Raw genomic sequence first — 18,632 nt, 5'->3', positions numbered from 1 at the left:
GGGGGCTGCGCTGCCGGAGAACGGCTGCTCGGGGCGGGCGGAGAGCGGCTGGGCCGGGGCGGAGCGGCGAGAAGAGGAGAGGAGAGGAGCGGAGCAGAGGAATGATGCCCGGGGCCGGGACGGGGCGGAACCGGGGCGGGCGGAACGGGGCCGGGGCGGGGCGGAGCGGGCCGGGGCGGGGCCGGGGCGGGCGGAACGGGACCGGGGCGGGCGGGGGCCGCTCGCGGCGCTCGGCACCGGGCGCGTCCTGCAGCCGCTCGCTCTCCGCGGCCCCGGGAGCGGCCCCGGCGGCGCCGCCGTGGCCAGGAGCGGGGCCACCCGGGATGTCCTCGTCGCCCGCGGAGGAGTGCCGGTCGCCCGTGGGGCTGGACTGCTGCAGCTGCTGCCTGGACCTGGCCAACCGGAGCGGGCTGGAGGAGGGGGCCGGGGGCGAGAACAACAACCCGGGCAGCCCCACCGTGAGCAGCTTCCGGCAGCTGCGGGAGCAGCTGGTCCGACAGAACCTCAACACCGACAAGCTGAGCTCCATCATGCGCCAGGACTCGCTGGAACCCGTCGTGCGGGACCCCTGCTACCTCTTCAACCAGGGTATCTGCAACAGGAACATCGACCAGACCCTGCTCTCCATCCTCCTCCTCTTCCACAGGTGGGTGTCACCGCCAGGAGCCTGGGAGCTGCCAGGGGCCGTGCACCCCGGTGCACCCGGCTCGGAGCTGGCAGCGGTGTGGGGCTGGCAAGAGAAGGGGACTTATGTGACCCCGGGGCTCGGGGGTGTCAGCGGCGGTGGAATTTGGGTGGGGAGAAGCCGCGTCTGGCACGGAGTCCATACGTGGTGCCAGCCCATCCCTGGGTGCGGGTCCGGGTGGCTTTGCTCCGTCATGCCCGCTGTGCCCGTCTTGTGGTGCCCTGTGTCTGCCGGGCAGTGACAACAGCCCCCAGCTGTGTGTCTTGGCCGCTGGACTCTGTGCTCATCTCCCTGGCTACCTCTGTCCACACAGACAGTGCCCGCAGGGGCATGGATAGTGTCCAGCGACAGACAGGCATCGGCCCCATCCTGCGTGGAGAGCGCAGCAGGTTCCTTGGGAAGCAGCTGTGCTGCCTCGAAAGCCATCTTGAGTGTCACCGAGAGCCTGGGTAGGGAGCCCAAGAGTCCCGGGGCCAGCTCCTGCCCTTTCGGCAGCTCCCCTGGCCCTGCCCGGAGTGGACACAGGTTTGGCCCGGAGTGGTACTTCCCTGGTACCACTGGAAGGTGGCTCTGCCCTGCCCGAGCTGGTCTCAGGGTTGCTCTGGGCAGGCTCCCCATGCCCCCACAGCTGAACGTGCTCCATTCCCTGGCAGACTGAGGAGGCAGGACTGCAGGGTCTGCCCTGCTCCCTCCTCTAGCAGTGAGGACAGAGGACACTGTACAGGAGGTCCCAGGGGCTACCACTCTGCAGGCTCCCCAGCCGTGATGAGGTGAATCCCAGAGGTGAGGAGTGGACAGAGCTGTCTCAGGTCCTGCACTGGCGCTGTGTGGGGCTGGCTTTGGTGACAGAGAGAGCTGGTGACACCCTGTGGGGGAGCAGCCTGTACGGGGGCTAGCAGGTCTGGGTCTCCCCAGTTCAGCCTGAGAGAGCCGAGCCGGGCTAGTAGTGCCTCAGGTGCCCGAGACTGCCGGTGTCTTCAGCAGGTGGGACACATCCACTACCCTGAGGCGATCTGCGGCCCAGCAGTGCTTCGGGTACAGATGTCTGCCTGGCCGGCCCGGCGGGCAGCGGCTCTGGGGCTTGCTGCTCCGCCGTGGGTGGGTAATGCGCAGGGGGAGCAGCACCCACGCGTTCAGACACACCTCGCCATGCCCTTCCCACCACACGCACCGTGGGCGTGCTCCCGGGCTGTGCGCGGAGCGGCAGGCAGGTGGGCTCACACGTGGCTGCCCCACGCGTGTGAGCCGCCCCGGCGCGCTCCCGCCTCCTCGCCCGGCAGCGTCTGACGCTGAGAGGCTGCTGCCTGGAGCCGGCCTCGCTCTTCCTGCACTTACATAACGCCGAGCTGCCGCTCAGGTGGGAAGGGAGGAGCTGGGACACCTGCCAAGGCGCCGGTGCCTGGCCCGGACAGGGAGCAGTGAACCTGCCCAGCTGAGAAGGAGCAGGAGCGAGAGGTTTCCCTCCTCCCTGGGAGGCTGCAGCAAGTTGGCACGGTGGGTGAAGGGGCAAGCAAGACACTGTCGCCAGCACGGGCTGCCAGGGCCGGGGCCAGAGCCAAGCACCTGGGCGTCTCGCTGGGACAGTCAGTGACAGTGTCTGTGGGCCAGAGGCCACTGATATGGGCACAGCAGGCTGCTTTCGATCTCATCGCTGCTGGAGCAGGACCTGTGGTGCTCCTGGCGAGGTAGGGAGTGAGCAGAGATGCCAAGGGACAAGGATTTCTCCCTGTCAGTGTCCCGTAGCACTCCTTGCTGCCTGTCTTCTATGCCCCGTTGTGTGATGTGTCCCAAGAGGCTCCATGCATTGTGTTTGTGGCAGGCTGTGCTATGGTGTGGTGCAAAGCTGTGTCCCTCTATCACACCCAGTGTCCAGGCAGCTCGGTCTGGAGGCTGCCTGGGTGATCCCCTGTCACCCCTAGGTGGCACAGCATGGGGGAGCTGGGTGCATGGCCCCAGGCACTGGAGCCAGGTGTGCCCACACCTGTGTTTGCAGTTGTTTTGCTCCTGCCTGAACTTTCTCCTTCTGGGGAATGAGCCAACACATCCAAGAGCAGATAGCATACACAGCAGAGGATTGTGGGTGCCAGAGGAACACCCTGATAACATACCTGATAAGGGCACCCTGCTGCTGGTACCAGGGAGCCCAAACCATTTGGTGCTCATTGTTTTGGCTGATGTGCTCCTACAGCAGCACAGGAGGATGGGAAAGTTGTGTGGCTACACATCCTCGTGTGTGGCTGACATCAGGACAGCATGGCATGCCCAAGATCCTAAACCCAGAGTTGAGTCTGGCTCAGGGGTTGGCTGGAGACAATTCAGGGTCAGATCAGTGCTGGGCTTCTCAGACATTTCAGCATGTCTAACCTGTCTCTGGGGGTTTCTCTGTCTGGGTGATCCCTGCCAGGCTGTTCCTACCCTTTGCTCACAGCAGGGATGTTGTTAGGGATGCACAAGGAAGGCATGCTCTGGACCAATTGCCTCCAGGGCTCATGCTCCTGCAGAAAGCCCTGCTGTTTCAGGAGTGCACGGGATCCTGTGCGGAAAGGGCTTCTCCCCACTGTGCCCTCACACAGGGCATCACAAACTGCTTTCCAGGGAAATCTCAGCAGTGCCAAGGGACCAAGCTCACATGGAAGCACCAGGTATAGGGGGGACAGCTGCCACCACCTTGGCTGGCACACCTTCTCCCTGCAGGTGAAGTGGGCAGAAAGGACAGCTGCCACCACCCTGGCTGGTACACCTTCTCCCTGCAGGTGAAGTGGGCAGAAAGGTCTTTGCCATCCTCTGTAATGCCAATGTTATCCCAGACCCAAACTGCAAGTGAAGTGGGCAGAAAGGTCTTTGCCATCCTCTGTAATGCCAATGTTATCCCAGACCCAAACACAAGCCCAATTAAGTGTAGGCCAGGGAGAGCAGGCCCATGACCACATGGCACCTTTTCCTGGGCCAGGTGGCTGAGGGGAGCCAGGGGTGTGGGAGGAGGTCGGCACTGCAGGGGAAGCAGCCCCCTGGGTGTGTGCTAGCCTGTGATCCAAGCGGGACCTGCCTGGCTCTGGGTGGGAAGAGGAGGTACATACCAGCCCGCTTGCCCACATCAGCCAGCCGTGCCAGCATTCCTGCCCAGCCACTCCTGGGCAACACCTGGCAGCCTGGCCAGCCTGTGCCCATCCTGCTCCAGGCCATGAGGGGACACCTCTGCATAGCCAGATCATCTGTAGGCGCTGCCAGACCTGCTGCTCCATCCAACAGGTTGGGCAGTGACCCATCCTTTGGTCTGAGCCATGAAAGGCATTGAGGGCCACTTTCTCCCAGGCCTGGGCAAGCCACGGGAGTCACAGGGAGGCAGGGAAGCTCTGTGTGAGGGGCTGGGGGAAGCATGAATTTGGGCAGAGCAGGGCAGCATTGCCTTTCCTGCTGTAAGGTCAAGCCAGCAAGCAAGAGCTGCCAGGGCAGCAGTACCAGGGCGGCATTTGTGTCACAGCACCACTTGTTCCTGTCTGTCGGGTGTCACTTTGCGGCAGCAATGCAGGAGGAGAGGAGCCAGGGCATAAAGGGCGTCCCAGGGTGGCAGGGCCAGGGCAAGCATTCCAGCTGGTCGAGTGGGCTGAAGCAACAAGGACACATTGATGGGGAGAGGGGCCATGAGTGAGCATGAGAGAGATGTGGGTGTAGGACTGAGCTGTCCTACTCTCCATGTTCTGGCCCTGGGACAGCTCTGCCATGGAGGGAGCCAGGAGGGTCCCCCCACCCTCCAGAACCATTCACCAGGGCTTTCTTTGCTTTGCTCCCACAGGACAGAGCTGTACATGGCCTGACCTGTGGCCCGCAGTGTTGATTGCAAGCCCTGCACACCACCGAGGTGCTGGGGAGATTTTGTTTCAGTGGCAGGGACTAGCTTGTACTGCTGGGAGGTGCTGACCTTGGCATACACAAATCCTCCCACCCTTGGGAAGAGGGCAGGCAGCTGGCTCAGCCTGCTGTGGTCTCCATCATGGACATCCCAATACCTTAGGACCCCCAGCCCATGACCCAGCAGACTTGGGGCCTGTGTCCCAGCAGACCAGGCTCACAGGGGCTCTGCCGCAGCACACTGGGTTGGCATGGCTCGGCAGGGCTGGCAGCAGCATGTGCCACACCATGCACCATGCCTGTCCCTGCCTGCTCCTGCGAGACCCAGCTCCCTCCAGAAGGATATTCTCAACACTCTCTGAAGCACAGGAGAGCCATGCTCAGCCCCTCCAGCCCCTTGGGAGGGAATCATTTGCCCCTGACCACAAGGCTGTGGCCAAGGGGGCTGGCACAGCTGAGCCAGTCTGGTGATGCCAATGTCAGCTTCCCAGGAGCCTGTCATCTTGGTTCTCTGGGGATTCTCCAGCACTACCCGTCTGCTAGGGCAGGCATTTGGCTCTGCACAGGCAGAAGTAGGTGTCCCAAGGTCAGGCAGGGATGACAGCATGGCCCTATGGGGAAAAGGCTGGCCAGGATTTTTTCTGGCTTTGAACTGTAAAGATGAGGAAGAGGCTGGAGCTGAAGGAGGCTGCAGCGGTCTGATCCCAGCATCATGCCCCCTGTCTTCAGCATCACATTATCCTTTCCTGGTGAGACATAGCCTGATCCTGAACGGTCTCTGCTGGGACCGGACACCACCTCCTTGGCCACTGCCCAGCACAAAGAGGGTTAAAGCTGACTGTACTTTGGGGGAGCACCATGACCTGCATGAGACCAAAGGGCTTGGAAAGGCTTGGGGTGCATGTTGTCAAAGCCTGGCAGCTGTGTGTGTGCCCAGGGGACGTGACCATGTATGGCTCCGTGTGCTTTGTGTGGACTGCCAAGGCCAGTGAGGCTCCAGGTGGATCCTGCCCTTGGGAAGGACTGAGGCCCTGTTGGTAGAGGGCAGAGAATCACAGAACCCATTAGGTTGGAAAAGACTTCTGAGGTCATCATCTCCAACCACCCCAGGGTGTGTGTTGGGGGAAGAGGGCTGGAGAGGCGAGAGGCTACAACCCATCCCGATGCTTTGCAAATGAGCTCTGAGTTATATTTATCCAGGTGCTGAACACGGCTGGCTTTGGGACAGGAGATCGTTCCCTGTCTGTGTGCTGAGTTTTATATATATATATATATATGTGTGTGTGTGTATATATGTATATATATTTGAGGGGGCATTTGGTGCAGAACAACTCTGGTGGCGGAGAAGAAACTCTGGGCCCTTAAGGATCAGGATGGGATCCAGTCCTTGCCACCCCCACATGCAATTCCATGGGGATGGCAGCCCTGTCCAGACTGGCAGGGGATGGCAGATGCCATGGGGCAGGACAAGACATTTCCATGGCCTTAAGTGAGACCATCACAGTGATATGTCTGTGAAAAGGAGCAGGACTGCTCCGGGTGGTTTGGAGGCAGGGGATGGTCTCAGGTTGTTCCCAAGGGTTGGCACAGGCGAGGCGAGAGCCTCGGCAGCACCACAGGTATACATCCTGCCAGGAACTGATTGTCTTTCACATTGTTATTGTTCTGAAATGTCAGTGACGGCAGGGTTTCAGCGAAGGTCCCTGATTTGAAATGCCCGGGATTCCTTGCAAAGGCCAGGCGGGGTATTAATAACCGTCTCTGCTGGAGCCGTGCTGCCCTGCATGTCCTTGCCTGACCTCTTGTGGGTGCTGGCTCATGAGCCAGCCCAGCACAGCTCCTCTGCCCCCAGCCCCCGCCGGGTCAGCTCTGTCCGGGCTTTGCACCCCCAGTGGGGTCCAGCTGTCCCTCGGATATTGTGGGGCTGCTGGGGCTCCCCCAAGCGCTGGGCCAGGCAGGGGAGCACCAGGCTCCAGCACCTGTGGAGGGGGCCAGTGAAGGGCTTGAGGGGCTCCATAAACAGGGCTTATTCTGGGCTGGAAGAGCGGATTTGGGTAGCATGGGGTGCACTGCACAGCTCTCGCAGCTCCCCTGCCTCCGTCCTCATTACATAACGAGCTGCCTCCCAATTAGCGAGCGAGCACTCCTGCACACCGCAGGGCAGCAGCTGCCAGCGCCTAGCAGGGCTCCGGAGCGCCTGCTCCTGCCTGAAAAGGGGCCTGGGATTGTTTTTGGAGGATGCCAGAGGCCCTGCTTTGGGGTTCCTCTCTCGGGCTGAGGATCCCTGGAAAGCTGGATGAGGGGCTGGGGAGGCAGAAGCCAGGCTGGCAGCACCCTGCCTACCTGCTGTGGGGTGCAAGGGCGCCGCGTAGCCCTCGTGCTGCGGGAGGTCCTTCAGTGTTGCAACCACCTATGCTCTATCCCCACTCCCCTGAAACTGGAGCAGAAAAGAGCAGCCAGGATCTGTGTGTGACCCAGTTGGGGCTGTCCAGGAAAACCCAGTGAGCTAAGGAGCAAGGACAGTTCTGGAGTTCAGAGCCATAGCTGAGAGGAGCACAGGTAACCAGGAGGCAACAACACCGAGTTCAGTGACAGCACTCCACCCTGGCCCGTGGGTGTGAAACACTTTGTTCCACAGACAGATTTGTGGAGTGAAGCTCTGCCAAGGGTTCAGCCTGCCATCCTCCCTGGGGCTGGGCATCCCTGGTCCATGGGAGCAGGGAGCGTGGTGGTGGTTAGCTTCACTGCCCCAACGGCCAGGCACGGTGCTCAGAGAAAGCTGCAGGTTTTTCACCAGGCTGTGCCAGTCCTGGCACTCTCACCTCAGCATTCGGCAGCTGTGGGACCCTTTGTGGGGAGCAGTGAGGTGCAAGGGTGGCCCACAGTCCCTGGCAGGGCACCCACCGGCGTGTCCACACTGGGCTGGCAGCAGCATGGGGCTGGTGTTGACAAACACGAGCAAGGTAGGGTGTTTGGCCACATGATCCAGGGCTGGTAACAACCCAATGAGCCTTTTTTCCTCTTCCTACCCTATGCCAGCATGCCTGGGGAAGCTGTGATTCTGGGGCCTTCCAACATTGTGAGAAGGGAACTGGGTCCTCTCTGGCTTCCAACGTGGCCGAAACTGGGTCATCTCTGACCTCCCCTCCTCAAACTACTGCAGGGAGGCAACTGCTGCTAGGGGCACAGGAGGAAGAAGGGGGTCTGGTGACAAAGTTAAAGAAAAATTGCAGCTCTCAGCAGGCTGGCTTGAGGGTGTGCACTTGCATGCTAGAAAAAACCAGAACTGGGAGTACAGCCAAGTACCTTTATCAGAGGAAGCAGTCAGCCCCACAGCTGGACACAGGAGCCTACCAGGGCTCCCTCCACCACCCCACACTGCCTCCAGCCTGACAGGTTGGAGGAGTCTCCACACCACAATCCCTGCCCATGCCTGGTGGGGTGGGTCACTGTGTCCCCTGACCATGGCCACAGAGCTCCCTCTGCCTCCGTTGGGCATGAAGGGAAGGACACGTTCCCTGTCAGCCTTCCCAAGGGTAGGTTCCCCTCTGGCCTTCCCTCACTGAAACTGTCCCTGGGCTTCTCCAGAGTGGCAGGGGGTACCACCTCTGTCCGGGCCACACATGGCTCTGGTGTCCCCTGGCTTGGGACTGGGACCAGGCAAGGCCAGCAGCACCAGCTCTGCAGGCAGGGGGTGCACCCCTACCCTACCCAGGCACGTCCAGGTGTGCCCAGGAGTGGTTACCTGCTGTTCTGGAGCAGCACATGCCCAGAACATGGCTGGGGGATTTATGACCCCTCCAAGGCTCTGATGGGCATGACCTGGTTTCCTGGTTGCATGGGGCTTCTGCATGTCCCATGTGGCTCCTGGAAGGCACCAGCTGAGCTGGAGGGTAGTCCCAGGCCTCAGGGAGCAGCTCAGCCAGGGAATCTTCAGGAGGAGGAAATCAAGATCTGGGCAACTGATGTGCTCTGGCAGTGCTAGGGCTACAGCCCTTGGGGCTGGCACGATAGCCCCACGCCAATGCCGTAGGGCAGGCAGTTGCTGTTCAGGATCCTGAGATTCCTTGGCAGCTGCCTGTTTAGCCATGGGCAGCCCCTAGCGCTACCTCTACTTTCCCAGAACCAGGATAGAGCTGCTGGACAAGACCTGGAGCTCCTCAGCCATGTCCCACACCCAGCCCTGCCTGCCTTAGGCACCCACAGGCCCCAGCCATCAGCAGTGTTCCCAGCCACACTTCCCTGTGATCCTGCAGGGCATGGCTAGGATGCCCTGGTGCTGGCATTCCCGGTCCCTTGGCTGGTACCACCACAGTTGCAGGATTTTGGGCTGTGACAGGCAGAGTTTTCTTAGCTGTGTTTGCAAGCAGTAGCTTTCCCTCTCCCACTCTGCTCTGACCCTTGGAGCGGGAGATCTGGCTCTGCAGAGCAGCCTGGGCAGCCTTGGCTCTGCGCCTTTCCCAGTTTGCTCTCCAGTGTCTCTGAGGCCAGGCTATAAACATTTCCCACGCCTCAGACCCTCTGAAGGGCCTTCCTCCCATTGAGCTGAGTCCTTGGGAGAGAGCAAGCCAGGAAAACTGCCACGGAGCCGTGAGCACAGCCCGGAGCAGGGGGAGAGCCAAGTCTGGGGAGCCAGGGCTGCTCCTGAAGCCCCAACCACCCCTCCAGCTCGATCGGCCGCTACCAGGACAGGAGCATCCTTTGGTGTGTGGCACTGCAGTGCCTGGAGCAGGTCCAACACACAGGGCTCAGTACAAAAGCACGGCTTGTCCCCAGGGCTGTGGGGAGGGGGCATGTCCCCTGACCCACAGCTCTGTGCAGGTGTGGGATGCCAGGCAGCAAGAGATAATCCCCTCGTCCTCCTCCCTCTCACCCCTTGCTCCAGCCTGGCAGAGCTCTGTGGTGGCTGTAGAACTCCAAGTCCCATTGCTGAGGAGGGGGTTGTCACTTAATGTCACCCAGTAGGGGGGCTGGCATCTTCTGGGCTGAGGCACAGGCTGTATAAGGGCTGAGGGGCTGCTGGCAGCTTTGGGGTGTCCTGCAGGGCCAGTGCTGGGGTGATATCTTCATTGGCTGGTGTCACCACCTCTCCTCACTGCTTGGTGTCAACCACGGGTGCTTTTTTCCCCCAGAGAGCACAACAATTAGTGTCACAACTACCCTGTATTGCAGCTGCTGTCACTGTTACCAAAATAACCACAGGCACGAGCTGGGCCTGGCCTGATGAGCCTCCTGTCACTGTGTGTAGATGCAGGAGCTGCCATGCTGCTGCCTCGGGGATTCAGTTCACACCGCCGGCCCCTCTCGCCCAGCGTGCTCCAAGTGCCCATCACTGGTGCCATAGCTGTGAGTCCATGGTGACCTGCTCTTTAGGAAGAGCAAGGTGGCGTGTTGCCCACCCTGCTCTGCTTGGAGGAGCGGGTGGTGGGAGAGGAGGTGGCTGCTAGCAGCCTGGCAAGGCCAGGGCTTTGGTGTGCTTGGAAAGGGTCCCCCCACCACTTGGGGTACAGCTGGAGCCCCATGTAGGACCCTGCTGCTGTAGGGGCATTGGGGCAGCTCAGAGGGGCTCCTGGCGAGAGCTGGCATAAAGCAGGATCCAGCAGAGCTGGGAGCTGCTGCTCCCACTGTGGAGGTGCCAGCAGGGCGGCAGGTGACACCTGAGTGCTGGGGGTGCCCTCTGGCTATGCAGGGGCACGCGGAGCTGCCCTGTGCCATGCTGCTGACGCGGGGGTGCAGGCAGGGCTGTGCATCTGCACGCAGAACAGCAGCATTTGTTTGGCACACAAAGTGCGTGTCACAGGGTCACAGAGGCATTCAGGTCAGAAAAGACCCTCAAGATCATCAGCTCCCGGTACTAAACTAATGTGCTCGCACGTGTGCAAGCAGGGCGCACCAATGTGCACATGCATGTGCAGGGTGTGCCCCTGTGAGCAGAGCACACGCTCGTGTGGGCTGCAAACACACGTGTGCGTGCAGGGGACGTGGGCATGTGGGTGTGCTGTGTGTGCATGCACATGTGCAGGCAGGACTTGCTTGTGCCGTGGCTGTGTGCGCCCTGCAACACGTTCAGGAGCCCTGCCCCCACGTGAGGTGTGGGGTGCGAGGGGGGCTGCAGCCCCCTGCCCAGCCTGACCTGCCCTGCCCACCGGCTGCATAGGGATCCCTCATTTACTGAATGGCAGGAAAGAAACTTCTGCTTCTTCATCCCTCTCGAAGGCTGACAGCATCCTGCCCAGCCTAAGTGAGGAGCCCATGCCCTGAGCAGTGATGCAGGCAGGGCTAGGTGCAAGGACCCAGGAGGATTGCAGGGAAATCAGTGACTTACTCTGGTTTATTTCTGCAATAGTCCCAGCTCCATGGGAAAAATATTGGAGGTAGCAGAGCTGAAGCAATTTCCCCCCAAAGTATTTTCCAGCTGCACTCCAGCAGCTGCAGAAATATTTGGGGTTTTTTCTCAGTCCTTGGTGCCTGAGTGCTGCATCAGAATGGTACCAGGCAGGGACCAGGAGCCTCAAGCTGTGAGACAAGGACCATCAGCCAGGCTCTGGTCTGCCGGTTCTGGAGCCCTTGTGGCAGGGCCGCCACTAATGACTTAGGGCTTCCTTTGGGGAGGAGGCTGAACCAGGACTGGGGGGCGGGGGGGCAGGCTGGGGTCTGCCCGCTCCATCTCCCTGCTCTCCCTCTCTGCAGAAGACAGGAGGTGGCACAACTGTGGGAGAAAATGTTCTCCCCAACTCTCCTGTCTTCTCCCCAGGGAAACCCGCATGCTTCATGAGCTGCGGTGGCAAACTCAGTCAAAGGACCCCTGGTGTGGGTGGTCTGGACTTGTCCCAGCGGGGGGACAAAGCCGTGTCCCAGGGACTGCCACCAAGCCCACCACCAGCCACTCAGGGGACAAGTGCACACAGAGGCCTTTCATCTCCCCAGGGAGGGGGGCACCCACGCAGCTCGGGATGGCACACTGACCATTGGCCTTGAAAGGGCCAATTGAGTGCAGCTGAGGTCATCTCCCAGCATGTTTACCCTGAGGCTGGAGCCCCTGGATGCAGCCAACACCCAGGCTGTCTCTGCCATTGCAAGCCGGGGGGACGCAGCCACAGGCAGAGCCAGCATCGCTGCTAGGAACAGAGGGGCTGGAAGAGGGTCACGGGGTGGCATGGCCTTCCAGCCGCCGTACTCCCCGAGCCTCTTCAGAAGGAGGGACTGGTAAGTAGGGCCTGGTGTGGGTGAGGGGGGGAGCACAGGCCAGCCTCGGGGCTTGGGGGACAGACACCTGCCTACTCTCTTCAGTGCCAGCACGCTGCTCCGCCCCTGTACAGCAGCTTTGCATGGGCTGGAGTAGTGCTGACACAGGGGGCTGTGCATAATCTCCCCCGAACAGGTCCCAGATGGGCCCACCAGGGAGAAAATGATTTCTCACATCCCCACATCAAACCCGCATGTGCCCTGGCTGCGGGTCGCAGACAGCACAGCATCCTCATCCTGCTCTGGGATGGGGTTGCAATTTGTAGAGAGCTGCCTGGCTAGGTCCTGCTCGCAGCAGCAGCTGTGCTGCACTGTGCCTCAGTTTCCCTTTCTGATGGGGAAATTCCACTCTGCTCTCCCTCCCTGCTCGAGGAAGGGGCACAGCAGCACACCCACAAGTCAGGCTTCCTTGGCCTCTCCCAACAGCCAAGTGCCAGCCACATTCAGTACCCCCTGGATCGGGGCTCTCAGTGTCCTTTGCAGAACCCCTGGAGTTCTGCACTGCCGGCACTCACTCTTTCTTGGACACTATGCCGTGTGTGGGATCTGCCATCCAGCATCAGCCTCGCCATGCCCAGCGGGGGATGATCCCCCAGGGTCAGGGGCAGCAGGCAACCACTGAGCAAAGTTCCCTCAGATCCAGAGGGCAGAGATAGGTGTGTGACCAAGGGCAGCGGAGGCAGCACGGGGTGGGCAGTGCCACTCCAGCCTCTGGGATGCTGGGGGCGTTTTAGGGGCCCTGCTTCCACTTCTCGGAGGAGAAACACTTGCTCTATGTATAAATCGCTCTGTGGACGTGGGAAGGACCTGTTGCGACCCCGGGGCTTGCACGGGAGTGCGTGCACACAGGGATGCCGCTCCGAGGGTGCGCGCACTCACACGTGCACGCATAAAAACACACACCACACACACACACGGGGATGCTGCTCCGAGTGCGTGCACACACGCACACATACACGGGGATGCTGCACACACAGAGGGATGCTGCACACACACACACACACAGAGGGATGCTGCACACACACACACACACAGAGGGATGCCGCACACACACACACACACACGCGCGCACACAGACAGAGGGATGCTGCACACACACACACACACACACACACACATACAGAGGGATGCTGCACACACACACGCGTGCACACATGCACACACAGGGATGCTGCACACACACACACACACACACACAGAGGGATGCCGCACGCACACACACACACACAGAGGGATGCTGCGCACACACACGCACACACACGCACACGCACATGCGCACACACGGACACACGCACATGCACACACACACACGCACAGGCACAAACATGCACACACACACAACACACACAATACACACATGCACACGCACAAACACACGCGCACACACAAACACGCACACACACACACAAACACACACACAGACACAAACACGCACACAACACACACACACGCGCACACACACGCACACACATGCACACAGACACAAACACGCACACACGCACCCAGACACAAACACACACACGCACCCAGACACAAACACACACACGCACACAGACACAAACACGCACACACATGCACACACACACACACACACACACACACAGACACAAACACACATGCACACGCACACACACGCACACACACGCACACACACGCACACGCACACACACGCACACAGACACAAACACGCACACACACGCACACACACACACGCACCCGCACACACACGCACACACACGCACAGACACAAACACGCGCACACACACACACACGCACACACACGCACACACACACGCACACGCACAGACACAAACACACACACACACACGCACACACACGCACAGACACACACACACGCACACACACGCACACACGCACACGCACAGACACAAACACACACACACGCACACACACACAAACACACGCGCACACGCACACACGCACACACACCCAGACACAAACACACACACGCACACAGACACGCACACACACGCACACACACGCACACAGACACAAACACACACACACACGCACACGCACACACACACACGCACACACACCCAGACACAAACACACACACCCACACCCACACCCACACACACACACACGCACACACACACACGCACACGCACCCGCACACACACGCACACACACACACACACACACGCACACACACACGCACACAGACACAAACACACACACCCACACCCACACACACACACACGCACACACACACACGCACACGCACCCGCACACACACGCACACACACACACACACACGCACACACACACGCACACACACACACACAAACACACACACACGCACACACACACACACAAACACACACACACGCACACACACACACGCACACGCACCCGCACACACACGCACACACACACACACACACACGCACACACACACGCACACACACACACACAAACACACACACACGCACACACACACACACAAACACACACACACGCACACACACACACGCACACGCACCCGCACACACACGCACACACACACACACACACACGCACACACACACGCACACACACACACACAAACACACACGCACCCGCACCCGCACACACGCGCGCTCACGGGCACGCCGCTGCCCACGAGCACCGGCAGAGCGCCGCCCCGGCCGCTGCAGTGCCGCTCGTGCCCGCGGGGGGGCCCCCTCCCGCTGCGCGGTTATGCAACGCTGGGCGGGGCCGCCGAGCCCAGGGCGCGTTCGGCGCCCGGAGCGCTCCGTACCCCGCGCTGCAGCAACCGGGATCGTGGTTCGGCAACCCCAGGGGGTTGTTCTGTAACCCCGGACTGTTCTGCAATCAGGGGCGCTGGTGTTTAGTGCTCCCGAGTTTGTAACGGACCCCGATTTTGTTCTGGACCCCGGGTTTGCTCTGCATCCCTTGGTTGTTGTTCTGCACCCAGGGCGGGTTCCGTACCCCGAATTTGTTCTGCACCACAAGATCATTCTGTTGCACCCTAGATTTCTTGTTCTGCACACCGGGTTGGTTCTGCACCCTGGGGTTGTTTTGCTCTAGACCCCGAGTTCGTTTTGTACCTCCGCTTTGTTCTGGGGGCTGTTCTGCACTCCGGGGTGTTGTTCTGTACCCCGGTTTTTTTCTGCACTCCGCAGTTGTTGTTCTGCAACTTCGGGGTGTGTTCTGTACCCTGGGTTGGTTCTGCACCCCGGGTTTTCTCTGCACGCAGGTTTTCATTTTTCCTCCTGGAGTTGTTTTTTACGCCTGGGTTGTTTTTCTGCTCTCGTTTTTGTTGTTTGTCACTCCTGTTTCCGTTTGTTTTACACCCTCGTTTCTGTTACGCACCCCGGTTTTTTTAGCAGCCAGTTTCTGTTTTTCACCCCGGGTTGTATTTTGAATGTCCATGGCTCCCTTTTCCCTCCTGCCTCCCTTTCACAGTCACTGGGCCTCACTGTGTGGGACGTGCAAGGCTGCACCTCCAAATGCAGACCGGGTTCACCCCTTCTTCCAGCCCTCAAGGAGATGCGTGTGTCTCCCCGACTGAATCCCCATCCTGGGTGCCCAGGAGCACAGGAACGGGATGCTGAGGCTTGTGGGCTATGGGGGGTTGTACTAGGGGTGCCGGGGGTCTCAGGACTCTGGGTGCGGATTGCGGTTGCAGATATGGGGGGACACGGTGCTGAAGCGCGGGATCCTTGCTCTGGGGCGGCGCCGTGCTGTGGTTTAACTGGAAGGGGCGGGGGGCTGCAGAGAGGTGCGGTACCCGGGCTGGGGGGGCAGTGTGCCGTACCGGGGGGCAGCAGCAAGGGGCGGTACCGGCGCTGCGGGCGGCGGGCGGTCCCCGCCGCGTTCGCCCCTCCCGGCAGGGCGGGCGCCGCCGATATAAGCGGGGCGGCGGGGAGGCCTCGCCAGTGCGTTTTGCTCCGTCCGTGCGAGTGTGCGTCCCTGCGCCCGCAGCCATGAGCACCGGCATGTACCAGTCCCCCATGGAGGTGGCTGTCTACCAGCTCCACAACTTCTCCATCTCCTTCTTCTCCTCCCTGCTCGGGGGGGATGTAGTCTCCGTGAAGCTCGATAACAGGTAGGGGCAGCCCCTTTGCGCCGTGGCGTCGCCGCCATTCGCCGCAGAGATCTGGGGGAGGGGGCGTCCCAGTGCCCGGGGGGTGCTGCTGCGGAGCCCACTGATGAGGTGGGGGCATTGCTGCTCCGGGAGCGAAGGACGTACGCCACCGGTGCCTGAATTCATGGATTCCCTTGGGGAGGAGGACGCCCCTGGTGGGGAGGGAGGTGTCGCGGTGCACGGACCCCTGTGGAAGGGAGGCTTTCGGTGCTGACCCTCGGCCTCTCCGCTCTCTTCCAGCGCCTCCGGAGCCAGCGTGGTGGCCATTGACAACAAGATCGAGCAGGCGATGGTGAGCTGCAGCGCTGCCCCCTCTCCCCCGCACCTTCCCCCGTCACCCCGCGGGTGCCATGCACGGGGGTGGGCTTCCTGCTCCCGGCTGGGTGCTCGGCCCCGGGCGGGGGGTCCCTCTGCCCACGGGGGTCCCCACTCCCCATCCCGCTGCCAGGCAGAGCTGCTCTTTGTCTGCGACCGCCGCGAAGCTCATTGGCTCCAGCCGCTCCGCAGTGCGCAGGGAGCGAGGGTGGACATGGAGGGGGACTTTCGGGGGCTGGGGCTGCCCGAGCCGGGTTCCCTGGGTGCTCGGGAACTCCAGCCCCCCAAATGCCGGGGCAGGTTAGGGAGCTGGAAAGAGCTTCTGGATGCAGCGAGACCAGAGAGATGGCGGCTGAGGCAGCTATGCTGGATGAGAACCAAGCCCTGGCCAGGGTTCCAAGGGTGGGGAGGGATGGTCCTTGGGAAAAGCTTCTGCAGCATTTGGCACTTGCCCCAGCACTTGGGAACGGGAGGGAGCAACCCCCCGGGAATTACTCTCCATTGATTGGTCTTTTCTATGGCCTTTTGCAGGATCTTGTGAAAAATCATCTGATGTACGCTGTGCGGGAGGAGGTGGAGGTCCTGAAAGAGCAAATCAAGGAACTGTTGGAGAAAAACTCCCAGCTGGAGCGTGAGAACAGCCTCCTGAAGACCCTGGCCAGCCCTGAGCAGCTGGAGAAGTTCCAGTCCCGGCTCCCAGCAGAGGTGCTGTGCCCTGAGGAGCAGAGCCCCGGGGTGGCTGCCCCGGCCCAGCACTCCGGGGGCTCTGCGGTGTAAGGTGGCTCTGTCCTCGGGGTGGGCAGAGCCACAGAACTCTTTCTACTTAATCTCCTGCAAAATCGTTTCCACCTTCATCTCACACGAAGGACTGCCAGACCCTGGCACTGAGCCGTGCCCCTCGGGTAGCCCTGGCCAGCCCGCAGAGCCAGTGGCCGTCTCCTTCATGAGGATGCTCTTCTGCAAGGAAGACAGGGGCAGCTGACCCCCCCTCCCCATCCAACCGCCTGCCAGGTGCCAGGAGGAGATCTGTGGTACCTGTCCCGGGCTCTGCGGGAGAGCAGAGCTGGGCAGTCTTTGGCACCGTGCTGGTAACCTGCGGTTGGAAGGAGCGCACGCCAAGCCCCAGGCCGTGGTTGCATTCTGCAGGGGGGTGTCTCTTTGTGGCAAAGCCTGACATTGGAGGGAGATGGATGTTTAGTGAGCAGAGCAGATATGTCCCGCAAGCCACCCAGGAGCCTGCTGGAACCCGACTGAGCAGCACCAGGGGTGGCAGCTGCAGCGTAGACCGTGGCTGAACGCACAGCAGTGTGGGGATTACAAGGAAAAAAAGCTTGTTTTGTTAGTTTGGGCATCTTCTGTAGCTGTATCTATGTGTAAGCATGTGCACGAGAGGTGCCTCTGAGGCTGTGGGGTGCCCGCTCTGGGTCAGCCATGCCCATCTCAACATCTGGGGCATTTGAAGGCAGACTGGAACGGTGAGCACCTGTCAATGGACAGCCAACTATTGCGAGTGGCACCAAGGAGGGGGCAGATTCACTCCTCTCTGGCATCCCACCTGACAGAACCATGTGGCAGCGCTGGGAGGATCTGGACTGACCACTGGGCAGAGCCACAAAGCAGGTTGTGCTCTAACCCACTGGGGTGGAGGAGCCAGCCCATGTTCCTGGGCTCCCCTCTGTCCCTGGCCTGTTCTCTGGGGTGTGACGGGACATTGCTTTTGATGTCAGAAGCGGTGACACTGTTGTGTAAATCTAGATAGAAATGGCAATAAACTCTACTTTTTATATATACCCACGCCCCAAGCTGTGTCTGTGGCTGGGAAGAGGGGGGAGAGTGGTGGCACTGGGGAAGAGACTGGGAATTGCTGGAATGGGACTGGTGAGGATACTGGGCTGGTGCTGTTCCCCAGCTGGGAAAACCTCGCAGCTCCTCACCTTTGCAGTGGGACTTAGTTTTCCTGAGATGACCCTGGCTGAGCCAAGATGGGTTTTTAGAGATATGAGCAGGCAGCCCCTTCCAGGGGCTGGATGTTTTGTAGGGACAAGTGCAGTGAACCTGCAGGTCTCTGTCCCCTGTGGCACACCTGTGCAGGGCAGACTTGGGGACACAAGCAGAAAGGAGGCTCTTCTCAGGCTGTGTGGAGCTGTATGTACCCCCAGCTCTGCTCTCCCCTCTGGTGCTTTTGTTCTCACAGCCATCATTGGTATTTTTTGTTTGTTTTTTTTTTTTTTTTTCATTTTGGGCCATCTCAAAACATGATATGAGAGTAAGAGGATGGGTCATCTGGATTGAACAGTGCTGGACAGGGGTGGGGAATGCCCCAACCCTGTTCTAGGGCACAGCCAGCTTTTGATTCAACACCTTGGGGTATGTGACGGAGGGCAAAAAAAAAGCCCAAACTCTCCATCACTGGGGCTGCTGATG

General features: G+C 60.5%; 1 protein-coding gene across 2 annotated transcripts; it reads left to right on the top strand.

Annotated features, from left to right (window-relative positions):
• Positions 1-212: 212 nt before the first annotated feature.
• Positions 213-17,998, top strand: TSC22D3 (TSC22 domain family member 3). Of its 2 annotated transcripts, none has more exons than XM_068205057.1 (3): positions 213-646; positions 16,134-16,185; positions 16,740-17,998. In XM_068205057.1, the coding sequence occupies exons 1-3, from the start codon at positions 324-326 to the stop codon at positions 16,983-16,985; spliced, it is 621 nt and encodes a 206-aa protein (XP_068061158.1). In that variant the 5' UTR covers positions 213-323; the 3' UTR covers positions 16,986-17,998. The 2 variants fall into 2 exon arrangements, with proteins under 2 accessions (XP_068061158.1, XP_068061159.1); XM_068205058.1 differs by lacking the exon at positions 213-646 and adding an exon at positions 15,673-15,854.
• Positions 17,999-18,632: the final 634 nt, after the last annotated feature.

This window comes from Anomalospiza imberbis, chromosome 14 (genome assembly GCF_031753505.1).
Source record: "Anomalospiza imberbis isolate Cuckoo-Finch-1a 21T00152 chromosome 14, ASM3175350v1, whole genome shotgun sequence".
Lineage (NCBI taxonomy): Eukaryota > Metazoa > Chordata > Aves > Passeriformes > Viduidae > Anomalospiza > Anomalospiza imberbis.
The sequence above is the reverse complement of the archived record's forward strand: the minus strand, read 5'-3'. Positions and strand labels throughout refer to the sequence as shown.